This window comes from Phymastichus coffea, unplaced genomic scaffold (genome assembly GCF_024137745.1).
Source record: "Phymastichus coffea isolate CEN01 unplaced genomic scaffold, Cenicafe_Pcof_1.1 PCOF00016, whole genome shotgun sequence".
In the NCBI taxonomy this organism is placed as follows: Eukaryota; Metazoa; Arthropoda; class Insecta; order Hymenoptera; family Eulophidae; genus Phymastichus; species Phymastichus coffea.
The window spans coordinates 2,335,998-2,359,374 of NW_026706827.1; the positions used below are offsets into that span (position 1 = coordinate 2,335,998).

General features: G+C 32.3%; 1 protein-coding gene across 8 annotated transcripts in view; it reads right to left on the reverse strand.

The window, feature by feature from the left end:
- Positions 1 to 10,202: 10,202 nt before the first annotated feature.
- The window catches only part of LOC131675061 (paired box protein Pax-5), a 399,649-nt gene continuing 386,474 nt past the window's right edge, over positions 10,203 to 23,377 (reverse strand). For 4 of the 8 annotated variants that reach the window (XM_058953888.1, XM_058953887.1, XM_058953886.1 and 1 more), the window contains 6 exons: positions 22,774 to 22,859; positions 20,226 to 20,517; positions 19,412 to 19,507; positions 18,090 to 18,356; positions 17,674 to 17,769; positions 10,203 to 12,723 (listed from right to left, as the gene is read on the reverse strand). In XM_058953888.1, the coding sequence (XP_058809871.1) occupies positions 12,434 to 12,723; positions 17,674 to 17,769; positions 18,090 to 18,356; positions 19,412 to 19,507; positions 20,226 to 20,517; positions 22,774 to 22,859 (1,127 nt within the window). In that variant the 3' untranslated portion in view covers positions 10,203 to 12,433. Of the gene's footprint in view, positions 12,724 to 17,662; positions 17,770 to 18,089; positions 18,357 to 19,411; positions 19,508 to 20,225; positions 20,518 to 22,773; positions 22,860 to 23,377 lie in introns of all 8 variants that reach the window. The other 4 variants (XM_058953891.1, XM_058953889.1, XM_058953890.1 and 1 more) reach the window with 4 other exon arrangements.

Here is a 23,377-nt window from a genome sequence, read left to right on the forward strand (position 1 = left end):
GCGGTCCGCCCGACGACGACCCGCGATTCGTCTTCTTCGGATAACGGGGCGGACCCTTCGAGTTTTTTGAACGTCCTGAAGATTTATTTTTAGGCTTCAACTCTTCGGACGTTACTGCGATGGCTTTAGCAGTTTTCACAGACTCATCGAGCTTGTCACCAAAGAGGAAGGCACTAATTTCCGTCTCAGCTAGCGGTTTTCTAACTGCGACGTTAGAGTTTGCGATGATCAAGCTTCGCCGTATGCACGTCTCGTCGTGTTGTAGATCTGCCATTAGACTGCCAACATCGCCCAAAATTTCCAAGAGAGAATTGTTGGTTTGCGATGCCTCGAGACCCATAAGCATTTCAATTGCTTTTGCGGTGCCGGCCAAGCAAGCTGAAATTTTGGATTGTTTAACAGCAATACGGCAATCACGAGCAATTACCGGTTCCGTAACAGATGACTTGGATTCTGGATTGAGCTTGGGTGGATCCCAAAGAGAGTTGTTTAGCGGCGTTGGATATAACGCTGATATTTCAGAACGTTCTTGCTCGGGAAGACCAGTTTTGACGATGTCGGTCCACCGTAAGGTTATCGGCTCGTTGACTGCTTCTGCGTATTGTTTGTTTTCAGTCACTCGTTTGCCCAGTTTCTTCACGATTTCAGCACGGGAGGTCAATTGGCTTGCGGCTGCATTGACGGGCTGGCCGCTTACGGACTCGTCGGGAGCGTCAGCTAATGTTGAATCGTCCGGTTTTCGCGCCGAGCCATCGTCTACAGGAGTCGGCACATGTCCATCGTGTGTGGCGGCACGGGATCGGTGAGATGCTCTCGACGAGCGCGACGAGGCACTGCTCGTAGAGATGACACTGCTGCGGGACGAGCTTTTGCTTCTAGCTGCAGATGAATCGGTCGCTATTAGACCATGTCTAATTTTGTGTCGTAACTTGATGTCAAGTTACGGAGCTTGTCGGTTAGCGCCGACAGCTCGTTCTGTTAACGTAATTGTGAGGGTTAGAGCCCAAACAAATACTGCGAGTTTCGACGATAGCCATCGCAATTTTTCGTATAGGTTAGAGCCCACGAAAAAATTATGATACATTGCAAATAATCAGGTTAGAGCCTGTTTGCAATTTTGAACATTGATGAATTTTTCCGCAACATGGGTTGGAGCCCAAGGGAAAAAACGCTGTAAAAAAGTTCGTCAATCGTACTTACAACGATGGTCGCGGCGGTCGCGACGGGCATGGTTCCTCCTCCCTTCTTTTTCCTCCTGTCTTTTTCGCAATTTCTTTTTCAGCCGATGAAGTTCATCCTCCAGACGTGCATCATAAGAGCTGTCTGAGAATGATGACGATGAGTATCGTCTTTTGCGACCCATTTTTACCAAGGATGATCGTGGCGAACCGGCCAGTTCGACACAAAACGAACGAATGAGGAAACGTCACCGCTCGCCTGATAACAAGAGAGTGCATGACACCAATACCTAGCTTCACAGCGGTTTGGAGCTTTTTACTTTGTGAAAATTCGGCCAGGTCGATAGGAATCGAAGGGACTACATGTTTTATCATGAGGAAGAGGCGCTATACAATTGATCTTTTTGCTTCAAGTGCTAACGCTAAATGCAAAAAATTTGTTTCATGGTTCAAAGATCCAGACTCGATAGCGATTTATGCATTTACTTTGTCATGGAGTAACATGCAATTTTACGCGTTTCCACCTTTCTCTCTTATACTCAGAGTTCTTTGAAAAATAATAATTGACAGAGCTGAGGGTATTGTCGTTGTTCCTTTTTGGCCTACACAGGCATGGTTTCCTGTGTACAAAACACTATCCGCAACACCTTTCTTAAAACTAGGTCCGGATCCTAAACTATTGACTTCTTCTTACAGCCTGACACACCCTTTGTCTCCGAAACTTACCCTGGTAGCAGCGCTATTATCATCAAAGCGTATACAAGAAAAGGAACTTCTATAGAAGCAGCCAATGTCATGTTAAAGTCAATCGCACCAAGCACTCTCCGTCAATATAAAAAACCGATCCGTCTATGGTGGCAGTTTTGTCAAGAGAAAAAACTCTCGTTGTTCGAGTCGGAAACTTCAAATATTCTCAATTGTTTCGCTCTTCAATTAACTCAAGTAAATTCGTTCAGTACTCTTAATATTTATCGAGCTGCAATATCGTTACTTATGAAAAATTAGCTTGGAATTGATTTGGAAATTAGTAGATTTTTTAAGGGCGTATCCAAAGAAAAACCAAAAATACCGAAATACTCGCACACGTGGGATCCACAAATTGCAATACAATTTACAATACAAAAAGAACGAGTACTTCTCAAGATTACCGACACTCTAAAGACATCTTCACACTCGAACACATTACCTCTTATTGATTTACCTTTCTTTCCGGAACAACCGAGTGTATGTCCAGCCACTGCACTTAATGAATATATAAAAAGAACCGAGAGTCTTAGACCTAAAGATAATGATCAACTGTTTATTACAACTAAAAAGCCTTATCACACTGCGTCAATTAATTCTATTAGAAGATGGATTAAATGTACATTGTCCGAAAGTGGTATAGATATAAACATGTTTTCTGCACATAGTACGCGACATGCTTCTACATCAGCTGCAGCGAGAAAAGGTTTAAATATTGAAACTATTCGAAAAGCAGCAGGGTGGTCCGAAACATCATCAACATTCGCTTTTACAATAGGCCTCTCGTTTCTAATGAAAATTTTGCGTCAAGTGTAATTGTATCGAATAATTAATACACATATCAATTGTTACTATTTCATAGTCTAGTGAACTATTTGTATTAATAATTCAAACGTTACTGACATCTTATATATTATTATTAAAAAAAAAAAAATCTAAAAATGATTGTTGTTAAATTGCGTACTTTAAACATCTACATATTAATCTACGAGGACGAGGCAGGTACAATTGAACGATCGAGTGAACTTACCTGTAAGTGATACTCGATCATAATTGTACAAACTGCCTCGTCCGAAATAGATCAAACCCACCCAAGATATTTGTTGAAGATCCCCATCCCTTATTTGTTGCGCAATTTAATGTATTATGCTTTGAAATTAATGATGAACTTGGCAACGAGACCACAGCGCTGGGCGGCGCTTGACAACGTGATAAACATCGGATGAGCATCATTTGTTTAGAATTTTACTTTAAAAAACTGTGGTCAAAACGCATAGACCTGGTGGTACTACATATTGATCTATGTGGACGAGGCAGTGAAGTACAATTATGATTTTGGAGTAAATGTATTTAAAAATTTTTATTACGACGCAAAAATACTTAAATGGAACAAAAAAAAATGTTAATGGACTTGAAACTAATTGTACCATTGGAAAAAAATATTTTGTAATTTGTATTCATCTGAAAAGCAGAGAAGAGATGGACAATCATCCGTTTGAAAATCTATTCTCTTGACCAGAAAATGTTGCAGTTCCGGAGAAAAAAACCACTCAAAGGTATACCTGGTAATTTACATTAAATTAAAAAACAAATATTTTAATTTGTACTCTTCTATGATGATAAATAAATCCTTTTTTCGTAGTAGTATGAAAATTCATATAACAATACGTTTTACGCATGCGTTGCTGTGGATGTAGGAGTTTAAGAACACACGTTAACTTAGGACTTTGCATATTAACATGTCTAATTAAATTTTAGAGTGTAAAAATTATAATAAAACTATTTTCAGTTGGTAAAATTTAAGGAAAAGTTAAAAATACATTTTTTTCTTAATAAAAGATTTTCCTGTAAAATTTATCAGTATTACAATTGCACAAAAAACATTGCATTATTCAAATTCTACAGGGGTACAAAATAGTTTTATGTATTTTTTAGATGGTACAAATTAAGAAGAAGGCATTCATTTTTTTTTCAAAATCGCATATTTTTCTGCTGAAAGATAGACTTTCCGCCGCGCATTCGCAGTAATACGTTAATTTGAAATGCTAATCTACTCTACGAAAATCTTTTTTTTCTCTATTTTTAGAGAAGGTACAAATTCCAAAAAAGCAATTTTCTTATGGTACAAATTAAAATGAAACTAGTGTATTTTTTCTTAAGATATCAATCATTTTTCTGCTAAAAGTATGAGTTTTCCGAAATATCGTTCTTTTCGCTTTTTTGTTTGAAATTTTGGGGGGTACGAATTCCAAAAAAGCAATTTTCGGGTGGTTCAAATTAAGACGAAGCTAATGGTATATTTTTTTTTTTTTTTGGAAAACGTCAATCATTTTTCTGCCAGGGTTGTCTCGATCTAATAATGCTCTTTAAAGATTTGAGAAATAGATTTTACTCCTACAACTTTTGTAAGTTGGCGAATTTAAAAACGTAGGTTCCTGTACAATTAGTACTATTGATTAAATACAAAAACTTACCAATAATAAGTAGTTGCTTTTCCACTTTATTCAAAATAATTTCTATTTAATCATACTTACTCTTTAAAAAACGAATTCAATTCTTTTGAATATGCATATGGATTCTTTATCGACTGCTAGAAGGCCCATTATGTCTCGTATATACAAACTTGCTTTCCCAAGAGTGGAGAAAAAACATATTGGTTAGTATGTAAAGCAGACGAAGTCTAATTCAACGACTATATGTACGTGTGATATATTGCGTCGAAATAGTGAGCGATGACATAAAGAGTTAGGATTGCGAATTAACATACGTAATTGCGAAATATAGAATGTCTAATATAAATTAGTGTCTCACTAGTGAAATCCTTATCACATTGCATCGAACTATATAATTTTACCAGTCACGACGTTCTCCTCTACGTGAAATAATTTTAAATATATTTCTATTACAAAAAAATGTCTAATGGATGGGTGGAAAAGCATTTGCAATTGGATTAAAAAAATGTATTTATATTGATTAAATATCATACTCTGTCAATTTTATTTTTTTTTGCGTATAGTTTCAACACTTATATGACTGTTCGTATAACTAGCCTGGATCCATTAAATCAACAAAAAGGCTTATTGCCTATATTGATGTCTCCAAGGTCATAGATTCGAATAAACTTTTTCTCTGTACATACTTTCTTTATATTTTCCTAGTGACCTGATAAGTAAGGCTGTTTAATTGTATAAGCTTAAAAATATACTTACTTTTCAGCCCATGCCATATTTAATTTTAATGCATCGTGCTTAGCTGCATAGCTTATGATTTGACACTTAAGGATAGAGCTTGACAGTAAAAGAAACGTGTTAGGATTGATTTCATACAGTTAATTTCACGTTGTAATAAAAATTTGTAAAATACGAGGTTATCTTAAAAACTCGGGCAGATCCCAAGGTCTGACTAATTGCTTTTAATTATTAAAATTTTAAGAAACGGAATAGCGGAAGCGGCTTTTTACGTATTTTTTTATAAATCTTTAGGTTGGCTGAGGAACAGTATGTACACAAAATAAATAGAAAATTTTAGAAAGCTAGAAAATAACTGTAATGAATAAATTGCTATATGTTAACATAACTAAGTGTAAAATTATTAATCTATCAGAATTTCAATATGTTCGTTGATTTTTAAAATAAAAGAAAAAACCGATGGACATAGGTGAATAAATAATAACAATCACAATTATTATAAACTTCATATTTTATTCCAAAAGGATTTACAGAGATTTGTTTTTAAGTATCAACAGCGAAACTCGGCAAGAGTGGCGCAGAGAATAAGAATATCACACTGACCAATAAGTAGATTCAAGATTTATTAAAAATGAATAAAATTCAAAACTGTTAATTATTTGAATGTTTTTCCATTTTATTTTATTGTGGTATTTAAATGCGACAAGACTATTTCTGTAATGAATTACTTTTGGATTATTTCAGTATATTTTTATTCAACATGAATTCAATATGTTAACTTCATTAAGAAGTTGCGTGGAATAAGAACCAATATAAAAAATGGTACTTAGTTTATTTATTTTTTGATACCCGATAAAATATCTAATAATACTTTTATAATAATTATTGTAATATCAAACCGTACAACAAGATTTTCTATCACTCATACTGATTATTGGTAAATTCAATATACGATTGAATTCTATTCTAAATTTTTTATTTTTCTCTACAATTGCCAATTTTTAATTAGGCTCTTATCACGCAGCTTCTCAATTGGAAAGTCAGTTTAAAAGCTTTTTATAAAAAAAAATTCTTTGGCAAAACTTATTACACATAGATTATTGTTATAGTTAATAAATTGTGGAAGCTATAAAATAAAAGTAATAATAATAATAATAATAATAATAGTAGTAATAATAATAATAATAATAATAATAATAATAATAATAATAATAATCGTGATAATAATGATAGTAAATTAATAATAATAATAGCAATAAGAACTAATATAATTATAATGAGAAAAATAACTTCGTGATAATAATTGATAGTAAAGACAAAAATAATGATAGTGATATGTAATTGAAAAATCTTAAGAATAAAAATAATAGTGAATCGTTTTGGTAATGGCCTTTACCATATAAAATGTGTAAGAATAAAATAACAATAAACCATATAATATTATAGTCGAATTGAAAATTCACTATGACAAAGGACAAATAAGATTTCCTATCTAAATTAAGAGAGCTTCATATTCCTTATTAACTAAATAGCATGTGCATTAATATTTTTGGATCACGCAATTGCTGACTACAATTAAGTACAAAAAACCATTATCAACTTATATTTTGAGTACTTTAGTTGTATATTAGAATAATAACGCAAAATAATTCTCAGTTTGTAAAATACATTAAATACTATCATTTTTTATAACTTAGTGTTCAATATAATGTTTATATATAAATTATTTTTGGTTTGAGATATACGAGTGTAAATTTTTTATAACATTCAAACCCGTATAAATTGAGGTTTATATTAAATTGAAAGTTATTCTTTTTTCTTGATAAGTCTACAATAGAAGAAGCTTGACGATATATTTTCATGTATCAATCTTTGAAAGTAGAAAAAGCTATTCAGTTTATTTGTATTTTTGAAAATATTTATTCACATATTTATATTTGAAAAATTTTATTCAAAACGTAAAAACTATTGTAGATTCGTTAAATCAATATATATTTAATGAATTTAGACAAAATTGAATATTGTAAAAAACTTACTTCGAGTGACGTTTAAATATCTTAAATATCAGTACAGTACGCAATAATTTCAATCATCACTTTCCATGTTGAACAAATGTTAACATTAAAATTTAGAACATCACTATGTTGAGATAATATTGTGCATTTGATTCGGAGGTATCAATTGCATTCACTATTTTTAAGTACATTTACAATAAACTAATTTTTTAATTAGTCGTACTCAATATTACCACGTATGGAATTGACAGCTTATCTTACTGAAATTTTACAAGTTTTTTTCATATACTTATACTAAAACAATATTGGAAAACCTCTACCGACTGTTCTATGATTGTTTTTATTGGTTTGGCTATAAAACTTTCTATTAATCGTTTCAGCATTGCTTTACCTTCATCGCATGAATTTGTTGCTTTTAACTTTAGGCGAAATATGTACACTGAATGAATTAATGCACAATAGTGCAATCGAATGTTCAATTGATCGATGTAACCTAATTTGTAACTGTATCAGCTTGTTAATCGATTGATTGACTCATTCTTTTTATTATATATTTATATAATTTCCTTTTTCCTTAGATTTTTATAATGTGGTCTTTGGTTTTTCTACAAAAAATATATATGCAATATTCTTAACAGTTATGAGCTCTCGTCCTGTAAATCCATCATACTTCTTAAAATCACTAATCTTTGTATATATTTTTCTTTTAAGTATATATAAAAAAACGAACAAAGTGGATCACGTTAAACGATGCCCCGTATATTTATCGTTTTTATTTATTAAACATACGCGCGCACACACACGCACGCACGCGTATTCACACACACACATATACATACATGTGCTCGATGGTCAGAATTCTACAAATAAAATATTTCAACTAACTACTGGTTCGAATCCAATTTCAAATTTTTGATTCTGAATTCACTTTAGTAGTTCACATTATTACAGATTGTAACATGAGTCTAAATATAAAAAAATGTTCTTGGACTACTCTGTTAATAAATGCTAGCTTAAAAAGGTAAGCAATTATCTTTTTTTTGTTTTCAAAAAAATTTTGTTTTGAAATCCAAAGTAAATCATAAAGTTTCATTGAAAAAAAGCAGATTTGAAAGATTGATTTACGTAAAGTAGAACTGTATTTCCTGATTTATTCTCACCAACGAGTACGTATTTTATGCAAAACTCTAAATTTCATGCTGATCACAATGTAAGTTGTTGCGCAAACTGAAGACTTTTACTCTGAAAACTCAGCTAATAACAAAATTTATGAATTTACTATTACGGAGCGATATATTACTATTATTCATATTTTTGAACTCTAAAAAATAATCGACTTAATGAACAGATATATTGCAAAAGTATCATTTGAATTCTTATGTTAGATTTCACGACAGTAAGAATTAATAGAATACTTATGTCGACAATAATATCTCATAACAATTCTCTTATTTCGATATGTATTTTTGTCGACGTCAGATTAGAATTACATCATATGAATATTGAATAAGCTATGAACGTCGCACAATTATCAGCAAACGAAGGTTGAGTATTTAAATGAGCTATATACACTGCCCGTCAATCACTTTTGCCATGCTTACCTCAAAATTAGGCAAACTTGAAAGTTTTGTATCTCGGTCGGAAATCATCGTATCACAAAAAACCGCAGGGCATTTTAAAGGTAATTGCAAAAGCTTCCATTTAAGATGTGCAGAGACTTAAAAATGAAAATATGTGTTTTTTACAGTAAAAAAACTGATTAAAAAAATTTCAATTTTTTTAACCTCGACTTAAATCAATGCCAATTTAGAACCAGGCGGTGGAGGGCAAATCGACCGAAGGGGTTCGGAGGGTAATGTCTTTCCCTTTAAAATGAGCTCCCGCGGGGTTCTATCCGATGTTTTTTAACCGAGTTACGGCGTTTTTTGTAAAAAGCAACCTTTTTTTCCAATCCTCAATTACTTCGACTTGCGTACGTTTTGGAAAAAAATGCCAAAGAGAAAAAAGTTTCATTTTGTGTCAAAGAATACGAAAATAAAGTCAAAATAAAGAAATAGAGAACAAATTTTTTTTCGGTTTTTTAGCGCATTAAAAAAATAAAGGAATTTAACTTTTTTTTTACGCTTAGTTTTAGTTTTTTTGTGATTTACTACGTCCCTAGACATTTTAAAACTAAGCGTAAAAAAAAAGTTAAATTCCTTTATTTTTTTAATGCGCTAAAAAACCGAAAAAAAATTTGTTCTCTATTTCTTTATTTTGACTTTATTTTCGTATTCTTGGACACAAAACGCCGTAACTCGGTTAAAAAACATCGGATAGAACCCCGCGGAAGCTCATTTTAAAGGGAAAGACATTACCCTCCGAACCCCTTCCGTCGATTTGCCCTCCACCGCCTGGTTCTAAATTGGCATTGATTTAAGTCGAGGTTAAAAAAATTGAAATTTTTTTAATCAGTTTTTTTACTGTAAAAAACACATATTTTCATTTTTAAGTCTCTGCACGTCTTAAATGGAAGCTTTTGCAATTACCTTTAAAATGCCCTGCGGTTTTTTGTGATACGATGATTTCCGACCGAGATACAAAACTTTCAAGTTTGCCTAATTTTGAGGTAAACATGGCAAAAGTGATTGACGGGCAGTGTATATCATAATAATTACTGTTCGACCATATAACGTTTGAACAGTAGTTTTTCATTTTGAGCTGATTAAAAATAAAAAAAATTTTTGACTGGTCCCAACATTCAACGCGCAAGCGCCTGGCAAATAATGAAGTTAATTACAATGTATAAAATTTGACAAAGAAAATTTTGTTGTTAGTAAAATAATAAAATTACAAGTAAATTTTCTTACGTTGTTATAAAATTGCAAAAAATCTATTCTTCAAAACCTCTAACTTAGGAGGCTTTTATTTTCTAGTATAAATACACTCACGTTATAGACCTAATTCAGCTTCATCATGAGAATATTAGCGAGAGGGAGTTAAAAAGACTCCCCTGAAATACTTTAGAAAGGGCCTGAAATCTTTTCTAATTAAAATGTTGTAATTTTTATAATTACTGTTTCCCTGTTTTTATAACTTCTCCTTGTTTTACGACTACGCGTGATAAAGGTACAATTGAGTTTTTATTAACTACTCATAGTAATATGTTCGTAAGTGGTGGTGATTTTACATATTTTGTTTAACAAAAAGTGTACTCAATACTTAGCACAACAACAATTTTGTACATAGCAAGCACTTACATCTTGAATTTTGCACGAAAAATCTGTTATGTGTGTGTATATATATATTGCAAAGCTTTTATATACGTTTGTACATACATACATGTATACATATTTACACCATAATATCATGGGCTTACTAAAAAACTGGAAAATTCAAATAAACTCTTTTTCCTTAGTAAAATTTTTACTTATATATGACTTTAAGTGAAGATCTGTGCGCTTCGCAACATATATTTTCTTCTCTCAAGTGGATACGTCAGCATATATGTATCATTCGCTAGTTTCATCATAAATTGTGTAACGACCAATCTACAGGTTCCTAATATATCGTGACGTATGTAAATATACAGTGTTCACACAGTAACAGAAAAATCAAATTTTCAAACTTAGACAATTGGATGCTCTAATAAATTTGTGCTCTGCAATGCAATTATCAAGTGTTCTATCAGTCTTTGAATTATTTACAATTATTGCAGCGATCAAAGTATAAAAAATATATGTGTGTATTCTACCAAGATTGCTAAATGTGCAATCCTATTTAATATCATCAAAACTCAAAGAATATCCTAAAAATTTAATATAATGAATTTCATTATGAATTTCATTCAACATAAGAAAACAATTATCATTTATGCCATAAAAATTTCTGTTAAGAATAAATATATACATAGCAAGAGTGATGTATATATATAGCAAAGAGATTTCTTCACAGTACATTGTAGTTTCTAAAAGTATAAAAAAGCTATAAAGAACAGTCGGCGATTTACAAGAAGACGTGAGACATGCATGAGACCGATTATGACGATACTTTAGAAAAATATTCTTTTTATAAAAAATAAAAATACCCACATTATAAGATTTTATCATATGGACCTTTTTTTGGGAATTTATAGCCGCGTATTAAGTGTATTATTTAAGACCATATCTTTAAACCTTAATGAGTCTTATAGATAGGTTTGCCGTAATTTAAAAAATATTAATAGAAATTGATACTCTGCTTGATCAATGTCGGTAAATACGAAAACCTCTTAAGAAAAAAAATAACAGTTCAAAATTGCTGTAGTCAGAATCAATGTATGTGAATACATATAGTCGAATACTATGTCGATTATTTACTCATATCGATCAAGCACAGCTTCAAATGAGATGAAATTATAGCAGAGAAGAATAGCAATTAAAGAAATATTAATAGAAAATTAAGATAACATTTTTCAGTATAAAAATTGTTTAAAAAGATTCAGTCCATGCAAAGTTACAATAACACGAAATTTAATAAAATAATAAGCCAATTTTCTGATGAAAGCATTTTATTCGAGATTCTATTTACGATTGATTGAAACTTCTGAACGATTTAACCTCAATCGACGAATTATCTTTGAAAGTGAAACTTGATCATAGATTTCTATTAATTTTCTAAATATTGTAATAGATTCATTGTTTCAAAACTTATCCGAATTGAAAGAGGATTTGATTATTCAATATATTTTATATCAGGCTTCGAAAATTCAAAAGAAAGACATAAGAGAAAATTCCCTGGCACATGGGTACTTTTATTTATTGTAAAAAATAAGGTTCTAAAGGTTTATCAACATCAGTTTACCGCAGATCTGATGACCTTCTTGTCAGTAGGAACAATTGAGATTTTTTTAACGTTTTCATTTGGTGAGAAGAGAATTATAGTGGCGTGTCTACTTGAGAGATAAAAATGAGCGCAAGAATATATAAATAAACGCAAAAATATCATAGTGATGATATATTGGTGATAATGATGATAAAGATGACGATGATAATAATAATAATGATGGTAATACTTATAATAATAAACGTGACAAACGTGCTAATCGATGTTGGTAAATTAAATTAAATTAAACTATCTAAAGTAAAACTTATAGCTGGCGAGTAAAGCGTGGCGTTGTAAAAAAGATTACGTCTGAGTCTAGAGATCAGTACATTGGATTGCCGTGAGCTCGATCCTGCACTAGAGTAAGTACCCGGGGCCGGTACACGTGACTGATATGGAGCTAGTGGTAGAAAATATTTGTTTAGCTTGGATCTGCATGCTTGTAACTAAAACCATCGCCGAGTAATTAGGCGAGGTACATATTGGTTGGCGTTTGTGGTTGTTCGGGCTTAGTGCAGGCGCTGCCTGTTGGCGACGCTGCACTGGCACCGCTGCTCGCTCGTGTGGCTGCCAATGGCGAACGCAATGCGACATCCGCTAAACTGTTACTTTCAATGTTCGTGCTATGTTGATGTTGCTGAATTAGTTGTTGATCAGTAACAGATTGGCATTGTAATTGCTGGTGCTGCTGTTGGAGTCCTGAGCCAGTTTGGGAAGACGCCAGCGTATCCCCGTTGCAGTAGTAGTAAGTCGAGTCTATTGAAACAGAGTCATGATATTAGTTTTCTGATGGTTCACTTGAAATTTTCACTCGAAAGAAACTGGTTAGTAAATTACTAAAAACTAGTAAATTTTTTAGTAATTAGTAAATTACTAAAAAATTTAATATATTTGTATTCTTTGATAGACGTAGTTACATAAAAAATAGTATTGAACTGAATACTGCAAATTAAACGCTCGGTCGGGCTTGATGGTGTATCAATATGTATTTCTTAAGCTCTGCATACTTTTGCTGATTTCATATTAAATTTTGATAAGATTTAGAGTGACTTAACAAAAAAATCAAGAATAATTACACAACGTTATACATATCATACACTAAGAGAATGACTTGAAATTTCTTACAGTTGAAGTAAAAATTATTATAAAACACTATAAAGATCAGACACATCTTCCTTATGATGAATTTTAATTTAAAAAGATCTATGAATTCTGTTACAGTTTTTATTATAATTAATTATCGAAACATATTATATATTGGAAAAATGGCTATGATGAATAACAAAATAGAACTAATACTATGTGCATTTGAATATTGTAATATTTATTTCATACGTAACAAAGTAGATTATAGTGTTTAGATATTTGAGTTATTAGTGACGTCTATAGTACACTTCGCGCGTTTATCTTTTTCGTTTATTTTTGCATTCACTTTAATGCACAAATATATGTTAAAAACTTTTATTGGCGAAATATAAAATACGTAAATTCAACGTGCATTAAGTATTCCTATAATTTGATATAAGATACAGCTGACGATATTTAATATTGGTAAATATATTTACTTATTGGTAAAATAAATTAATCCTATTACAAAATAATTAAATTACGATAAGACGAATGAATCCACAGGAATAATAAAACACTTGTACGTTTCTTGTTCGATGTTTCGCTGTTCTCGTTGTGAGCCTTATCAAGAACTAATAATAATAAATTGTCAAAATAATCAGTAGGAATTTTCTTCTTTGTCGATAATTTTATTTCCCTCGTCATATGTGTTTTAATTATAACAGACTAGTTTTCTATGAACATTGTAAAACATTTTTAAACTCATTGTCAAACTCTGAAGTTGACAAGATTTTGACGATGTGCACGTAATGATTATCAAAATGTTTGACAGTGTTAGTAGAATACTAGTCTATTCTAAAGAAAACACATATGATAATGGAAAAATAATTATCAACAATGTAGAAAACTTCTATTGATTATTTTGACAATAAAACTTGTTATTACTAGCTAATTAACCATATTATTACTCTCAATCATATTAAATTTGGCGAAATTATAGAGTAAATCAATAAGAGTGTGACACCCAAATACTATAAATAAAAACTTTTTACAACGTTTCACTCACTTGTCTTACAATAAATTTTTTATTAACTCATAGCAATCGATAACGCGATCTTGAAAAATTCTAGACCTGATGAGGCCGGCTGACAAATCAGTGAAATGTTGTCAAAAATAAATTGAAAGAAGATAGTTTTTATTAATAGTATTTAGGTGTCATTCGCTAATTTCTTTGCTCTATAAATTCACAAGACTTGTTATTACTAGTTCCCGATGAAATTGATAACAAGAACAGCGAAACGTTAAACAAAAGACGTATGAGTATATTTAATTATTTCAGAGGGCTGACCTTTTCTATCGTAATTTAATTATTTTGTAGTTCTTAAAAGGTCGAAATATAAATCAAAAATCACGAGATAAGTTAAAAATCATCAAGTTTCAAAAACGCAATAAAAAATATACAAGTTCTACAGTCATTAGTTTTTTATAATTATGTTCTTCACAATGTAAATAACGTTTTTCGGTAGACGTTCATGGTTATAATTAGTGCATTTTCAAAAGAATTTTTAATATTTTCCGTAATTGAATAAAACCGATAACACTACAATATTTTATCGTAATAATTTATCAATCCATAGCTTTTGCCAATGTTATTTATTCGAAGCTAAACTTCCGTATAGAGCAAGGTTGAATTAATTCCTTGATCGAGGTATCACTAGGTTTTTATTTTGAGGTTATTATGAATTAATCAATCAATTCATATTAAATTCATGCTGAAGCAATTTTTCATCACAGCTGATTCCGTGACTATCTTTTAGCCAATCAGATTAATTGGCTTTACTTTGTCAGGTTCTCTTTTTTATAAGAAGAAAGAAAAAATAGTTTAGTAAATATTGTTGCAGTTGAATAATAGTATATTACGATGCGTGTGACTTAAGTAGCCCGTTATTACACGGCGTGTTAGCATCCGAGTATGAACGAAGACGATAATCACGCTGTATGATACTTGAGTCACAAGTATCATACAGCATTTTATATTTTTGACGATCTTAAATTAGCACTTACAATTCATCTATCCGTGACTTAAGATGGGTCAGTTTTGGACCATGAAGTTAGGGCACGAGCGCTAGCGCTACTTAAGTGCTGATTTATACCACGCAGTGCTATAAAATATAGTTATATTATACGATGGTTACAATTATATTTATAAAATCTGTATATTAAATAAACGTATTTTTAGTATTTATATTGTATTATAAATTTTAATGGTAAATGATTGATTTAATCTATTGTGAATAATATAGAATAATTTTAGCTACATAAATATTTTGCATTATTATAGACAGTGTTTTCCTATTCGTAAACAGCCAAAACTTAAGTTACTTTTTTTATAATATGACGTTTCCTTTTTGCATTATATATAAAAAATGCGTACTAATAATATGAATATAAAGAACGGGCATGAAGTAAAACTTATTAAATAAATAGTAAAATTTACTATGTTTAACAGTAATTTTTAGTTTGAAATTTTATTATATAATATAGTAATTTTTACTAAAATTATACGAAATTTTGTCATTTCTCTCAGTGTGTAAAAATGAGTAATATTGAACATTATCTATCACTGAAATTGTAAGATATTTTATATAAAAAATATTTTATATGGTTGTTTTCACGTTTAAAAAACTTATTGTTATAATGAAATGGAAATATTGACATATTGACGTCGAATTTATGTTTTTCAAAGCTCTGCAAGAATCACCGTTTTGAGCACAAAGTAAACTTAATTATAGTTTCTGACATATTTTGACCAATAGAATTGAAATTCAAAGTGGATTTAACGCTATAATTATTTGCTTTATATGAAATATCAACATTTTATATATATGTAGCTAGCGTTTTTATTTTTATTTATATTAGAATTTTTTGGGAAAAAAAAGAATGTCAGAATCATGCGCGATGAAAAACTGAATTAATTTTAAATGGACCATACTACGTAAAATAATAAAATCTAAATATTAAAATCTTGCACACTTATAATTGGCAGAAGTATTATTTGAGTAGTCGAAGAATACGGAGCTGAATTACAGTTTTTTGGTAAAATTATCCATACGCAATTCGACTATGAATCCTACTTTACTTGAAACGATAAGAAAATCGTTCACCATTTTTTCGAAAAATTATAAGATTTTTATAAAGAATTCATTAGTGCTTTTTTTTTTAAATTTACTAAAAACACATGAACTGATACCGTTAATCTGACTTAGAGTTGAAATTCTACAAGTTAAAATGCATCGAAAATAATATCTTGGTTTACTGCTTATTCCTAAGTTTGATCCTCGTAAAACTTTAAAACATAAAATTCTTCATAAATGTATCAATTTCACAATATAATTAGCAATTTTATACGGTGCTATAATTTTTTACGGTGTATAATTTTTTATATGGTGCTACAGTTTCAAACTCTGCAAAAGTGTTCAGAAAAAATAAACTCTATTATCGGTTAAAAAAGATAGACACCTTATTCTGGAAGAGTATATCTATGAAAGAAAATCGTATTAAAATGAGACTTACATAACGTTGAAGCTTAAGATTTTGCGCATTTAATATTTAAAGCTTTTTGAATCAACTATGATGTAATTAAAAAAATGAATTAATTTATTTCTCAATAGCAATTGCCGAAAATAATCATTTCGTCAGTGATTTATTCTATTACTTTCGGTCAGGTTAATTGCAATGATACAAAACAGAATGATACAAAGTTTTTGAGATTTGTAATTTTTCACAAATTTGTTAATATATCATATAAATATCATTTAAATATCAATGTTTCAAAGTTGAACATTGCGTTAGCTATGTATTGTTTTATGAGAATACTATTTTCTTTTATCTACTGACAGCAATAAGCTACCAGAAAGCATTCTCATTATACTTGAGCAGCCATATATTGAGATTCTACGACTGAAAAATTGAAAGCTCAAAAGCTTTTTGATTGGTTAAATCCAGAAGTAATTTGACAAACCATTGACGAAATAATTGTTTGGAGATCGTTGTTTCTAAATAAACTAATTGATTTTTTAACATCACCGCAGTTGCTTCGGGAAATTTTTAAATTGTAAGCTTATTTTTCCCCGGTGTTTCAAGCTTTTCTAATAAAATAGCAGATGTGTGAAGTTGTTCCGTATCTAAAAAAATTGGAGTTTTTTCCTTTTAATTAGTACCATAACTTTACTAATCGGTTCAGATGAATCTTTGACGAAACAACCAAGGCCACAATCTTAAGCTTTTATGCTATGTAACTCCTATTTTTATGCGATTGTTCTTCATAATTACGTAAGTTTTGAAAATCAAGTGACTTATTTTTAAACAGATAGTAATTAAGAAGCACGAAGTATGAGTTGATAGTGCGAATAGTTGTTGAAGTGCTGGGAAAACAGCGAATGTAGTCGTCACAATTGAGAGAGAGAGAGAGAGAGAGAGAGAGAGAGAGAGAGAGAGACGGGTAGACAGATGGAAATGAGAGACAAAAGGTGTATGATATAGTAGTTATATAATTCATGGTGGACTAAAGAAAAGTGACTGACGTAGTGTTAAGTTTGCCTAAGCCGTTGGGTATACTCATACTCACTGTTTACTTACTGAGCAACCCGCTTGTTGCAGCCCCATAGCCATATCCGGCGTAGGATGCGCCCGAGTATTGGGAGTAGGCTGCACTGTAAGCATAGTCACCACCTCCTGAAATCAGATTAGCCAGAGCATGAGTGAGCGAGTGAGTAGTTGTCGCAAAAGGCAGAGCGCATGATTGCTTCGTAGGCCATGATGGATGATGCATGACGAGATTTAGGGTAGCTCGTGGGCAAGAAATAGGCGAGACGAAGCGGTAGACGCACGCGAGCGTGTGTGTGTGTGTGTGTGTCTGCGCGCATGTGTGTATGTGTATGTGTACGCGCGCGCGTGTGTGTATGTGTGTGTATATGTAGATGTATATGGCAGGCAAGAACAACAAAGACGCAAACGCAGGCGAACTACTACGCAGTCCGTATCCGTATACTTACCGCTAGTATAATGTCCGAAGCTGGGCAGCACGCTGGAGTAGGGCGGGATCGCAGAGGTAGCCAACTGTGGCTGAGAGACCGCTACTGGAGGCTGTAGCACGGTCAATCCAGGCTCACTTGACTGAGCAGCCTCGGTAACTGTTGAACTCGCACTCATTTCGTTTTGCTGTTCGTGATGCTGCTGCCGCTGTGACTGCACGTCCTGTATCGAGGCGCTTTGCTCTACCTCGGGCCCGACGTACGACACCGCTACGCTGCTACTCTCCCCTGTATAGCCATCACCAACGGCCATGCACATAACACATAAGCCAACATTCAAAAATCAAGCACGAAACATTCTGTCTTGCCCTCATTTTACAAGCTTGCTGGAGCTGAGCTTTACTTTAAGCTACTTAAATAGCGCATTGGAAGTTAAACTCGTTCTCTATGAAAGCTTTCTGTTGCAAAAAAATAATATAACACAGTTGAACGGCAACAGAAATCACAAAACAAATTTCTTAATTTTATTGGCAATGAGTCCACGCTGCTCTTGCGTGCTATATACATCTATAACCGTACTCTTCAGTTGTTCAATCCAACGACAATGTCAAATAGCTTGGTAATTAGCGAATGTAATTGAGCTTTCATTAATTTCAAGTTACGGTAAATAATCACGCTGGACTTTTGTATGTTTCTATATATTTTTAAGATAATGCCGATGCATTGCGTGTGATTGGCTGCAACATCAAGTACGAAAAAAGAAGGCTCCATTACGGAAAATTTAGATGACTGGTTTGATGTCTTTGATTTACAAAAGTGTGCCTTTATTTTTCCTCGTCATTGAAATAATTTTAGGAAATGACCATTTATTCTAGCTTAATCGAGTAGTTCCTTAACAGAAAATTAATACTATATAGTTAAAATCATAAGTTTTCAGATGATATAGATAACCGTGTTTTTTTAAGTTATGAATGAGAATGATGCAGAAAACACCTATAAATCAATACCGCAACGCGGTGCTGTTTCATTAAATGGCTTCTGTAATTTTTTTAATAAATATTAAGAGTCTATAATTTATTGCTATAATTTTTTTCGAGTTAACAAAAGTATATATCAAGTTTTGGCAAACTAAATACTATAAAGAATACCTAAATTTTTTCATGTAAATTGACTAACAACTAATGAATTAGAGTTGAATACGAGTAGAGTTTTGTTAACGCGCGGAAATAAAGTTGAGAACCACCATGGCGCTGGAGCCCCCTTAGTGAACAAGGAGCACGCAAAAAACAAAAGCGATAAGCGACAAGGCCTCGATAAACTGCGTCGACGTGCAGCAAACTTACCGGTCGTATGGTAAGGAGACATGTTTGTCCCATCCAATGATTGGCCCAATTTTAGTTCTTGCATGGTTAGCGGTGCAAGAGGCGTCAAAGTACCACCTGTCATTAAACAAGGACCCCCAAATTTTTCTTTAATACTCTTTCAATACGTATACGTATAAATGAAGTGGCAAGAGTCGTCAAAGTATATAAATAAACCAACAGAATGCGGTGTAAAGTGAATTTAAAAATACAAATATATAGATGAATAAAAAATGTTATAAACAGAAACGAGGAAGTGAATCTATCGCGCAACGAACGCAAATAGTATTGAATTGGTATGCATATAGGCGAATGTGAGAGCAATGAAAAAATGGGCTCTGGAATTCAAGAAAATAGTGGGCGATCATGTATTCAGTAGAAAAAGATTGCTTGGGAAAAAGTGCACGAAAGAAATAAAATGAAATATATGAAGAGAACTAGCCGACTGGCAGGCAGACAGCAAAGGGGGTGAAGCGGCGTTACTTCTTTCTCTTCTTTCTTCTGTGTTTCCTGTACTCATGCATTATTAAAGCAGTAGCACAGTTAGCCGTTGTGGTAATGCAAAAGCAAAATGTAATAAGCGAGAGCTCGCAAGGAATACCTCGTGGAAATAAAAGCAAAAAAGATGAGGCAGTACGGAGAGAAATCTCTTTCGTTAGCAGAAGTTTATTTTCAGTGTGGGCGCGGGGCGATAAATTTGGATGGGACAAGTATGCGCGCGGGATGAATGTGAAAGTGCGAAGCGTGAGAGAGCAAGCGAGAGAAAGAGCTTCAAGTACAAGTTGCCTATACCGACCTACGTTGGCCCCAATGGGCGGCGTATAGAGTTGCGACGCCTGCGTCTGGCTCATGCTGCCACTGATCGTACCCACCGAATCGTACAGTTCGGTCGAGGTGGCGATGCTGTTACCGGCAAAGTTGTGCTCGTAGTAATTGTTGGCCGCGGCGGCTGCGGCGGTGTTACTCGCGGGGGTGGCTCCGATATTGGCGCTGCTGCTGGTCCCCGCGGGGTTGCCTGCACCCGCGCCAGCGCCCAGCTCGCTCAGCAGTTTGTGCTCGTCTTTGATACTCCATTTGGTCGACCACAGCTGCAAAATTATATCGTCCGTTAATCAGTCAGATTTTTTATAAATGCATTAACCAAGAGCTACCAAATCAGAAGTCGACCGTGAGCGACTCATTTTATCTTTATTCCACTCAAGGCTCACAGCATATCAACGCCTTCGTTCTATTTTATGATGCATTTCTCAGTAGCATTTTGTACATCGATAAGACATTTTTCTTTCTAGATCGAAGATCTTAGCTTAGAAGCTGCTCTATTTTTATTTGTACACTATTAATTTATATATACACATGCATGCGCATAGTTGTGTTCAAGATCTCTGCAAATATACTGCGTTGTCCAACCTTTTATAATAATGAAAGTCATCCATCCTTCTTTATGATCAATAAAATATCGGATGACTATAATATTTCATGAAAATTATTAGCGTACAATGATTTCTACAGTAATCGATTTTTCTTCGACAGCCTCTTAAAATGGCCAGCTGATATTAAGCAGTGAAAATTGAAATTTTGTTTGTTGGCTTGTACAAGTCGTTCGGACAAAGATATCACGATAGAAAATTTTCCTCTTGAAGTACTTGGAACACGCTTTAATTTTCTTGATCGCAAGTTTAAAAACCTCAAATATAGGCTTTAGAAAGTTGTTAATAATATAACAGATTTTTTTTCTTTTTTAACCTGTTAACCGAGCGGGTCGTATAAATACGTCCAAAGTAAACAACAATAAGTACGGGTAGGACATATGAATACGTCCTCGATATTTATATTGCGCCCTGGAACGGGCGGGACGTATGTTTTATTACTACTATGGTAATACGTCATTCATACACGTCTTAGTGGAAAAGGACGCGCCCGTTATATGTTGCGTAATTAGAAAGGGATTTCCCCGGTTAACAGGTTAATATAAATATTTTATAACAGATTTATTTATTAAAAAGATTTAGCGCCGAGGACAGTCACGGGCGTCTGAATGAACGAAAATGGTTTTTCGAAGGTCGGATTTGTTCGTGAAAATTGGAACTTATAGATAAGTGGAGATTTTTTACAACAGAATTATTTTTTTATATTTATAAAATAGTTTTTTCAAAAAATATTGCAGCATTTCATTTTTTGCAACAAAATTCGGGAATGAACCTCCTAAAAATATTTTCCATTCACTTTGACGCTTAGAGTCGTGCACAATAAGATAAAAACACATAAATAACACAATGGCACAAAAATTAAATTATGACGCTAGTTTAAGTTATGAGCAAAATTAGCAAAATTTTTTTGGTCTTATGAGCTTACCTAAAAAATTATGACCAAACTTAATAATTATGACTCATGTATACAGTGGTATAAATTTTATTTAAAAAGATATACTGATTTGAGAAAAAAGTTTTCATGTGCTAAAAGCTCATTTTACGTTAAGATGTTTGAGTATACTATGCAATCTTTTTTAAAAATTGACAAAATTATAATTGATTTGAAAAGAAAATTTGTTGAATGTGCTAATTATGAAGTAATTATTGGTATATTATTTTTATACAATATTATACAGTTTGTCTTACTATATGTCTAAATAAATAATTAAAGACTTACAAGTAACTAAATTACATTAATTAAACAAATATAGATAATTTTAGCTCAATAATTAATTTTGAAAATAATTAGTTTAGATGTTTGTTTGAATTTAAATCAATCTGCTTTAAAATTATGAAAAATTGAGTTATTCATGAAGCCAGTGACATAAATATACAAAACCTTTCAAATGATTGAAAAGAAAACTTATTATTTTCTATATCCGAAATAATCTATGTGATTGAATGAACTAAAAAAATGATGTCCTGATTATATTGTCCGTTAATCAGTCAGATTTTTTATAAATGCATTAACCAAGAGCTACCAAATCAGAAGTCAACTTACAATTCAAAACATATACTAGTAAATTGAATCTCGAAATGTACTTCAATCCGTTTTTACTCTTTTTCCAATTAACAGGTCAAGCATGATAATTCAAAAGTAACAAAGCCCTGCCTAAATATGCTGTATATTTCAAACAAAAAAAACAAAAATGGTATGGTAGGAAAAATGAAAGTATAAATTGTTGTTAATTTTTTTAAATGAAGTAATTAGTAATATCGATTAAGGTAAATTGAAGTGACTGGAAACCGATTTCTGATATGTTTGATATCAAACGCAATAACTGTTGTGTCTTTTAACGAGCTTACGTAAAAATTTCTTACAAAAGCTACGAAATAATGAAATGATAAGATAGTTCTAGCAAACTAGAAACTCACATTTGGATACAATTGGTCGCCATTATAGTTGTTTCTTTGCCTTTTAAGGTCATCCTCGGCATGGTCGGTCAACTCTCGATTATCATCTGAAAAGACAAATTTCATTTTTTTTATGCAAGTAGCTTTGATGCGGATAACGTGCTAAATATTAATATCAGCTGTATTAGATCATAATATTTAACAATTAGTTGAAAACTGAATTTATGAAAAATTAAAATATGCATTGCACGATACTGTAAGAAAGAATGTTTTCTATCAATTAACGAAATGGTAATTCTCTATTATAATCGATAATGGGAGACAAGCATGTTTTACATTAACCAAAGTAAATTTCTTTTTAAAAGGTAGGAGGAACCGTGTGTGTGTGTGCGTGTGTGTGTGTGTGTCCGTGCGTGCGTATGTAAGCGAATGTATGTGTCAAAGTAGAAAAGTAGCACAGGTAAAGGGAAAACTAAAAAATCTGAGATCGATAAGCACAACTACTTGTATGCTTTAATATAAGATAATTTATAAGAGTATATAAGGGCGACATTGATGTGGGCATGGATGCATGCATGTGTGTGTATTAGGATCGGTCTGCATGTATGCAAATATGCGTATGATA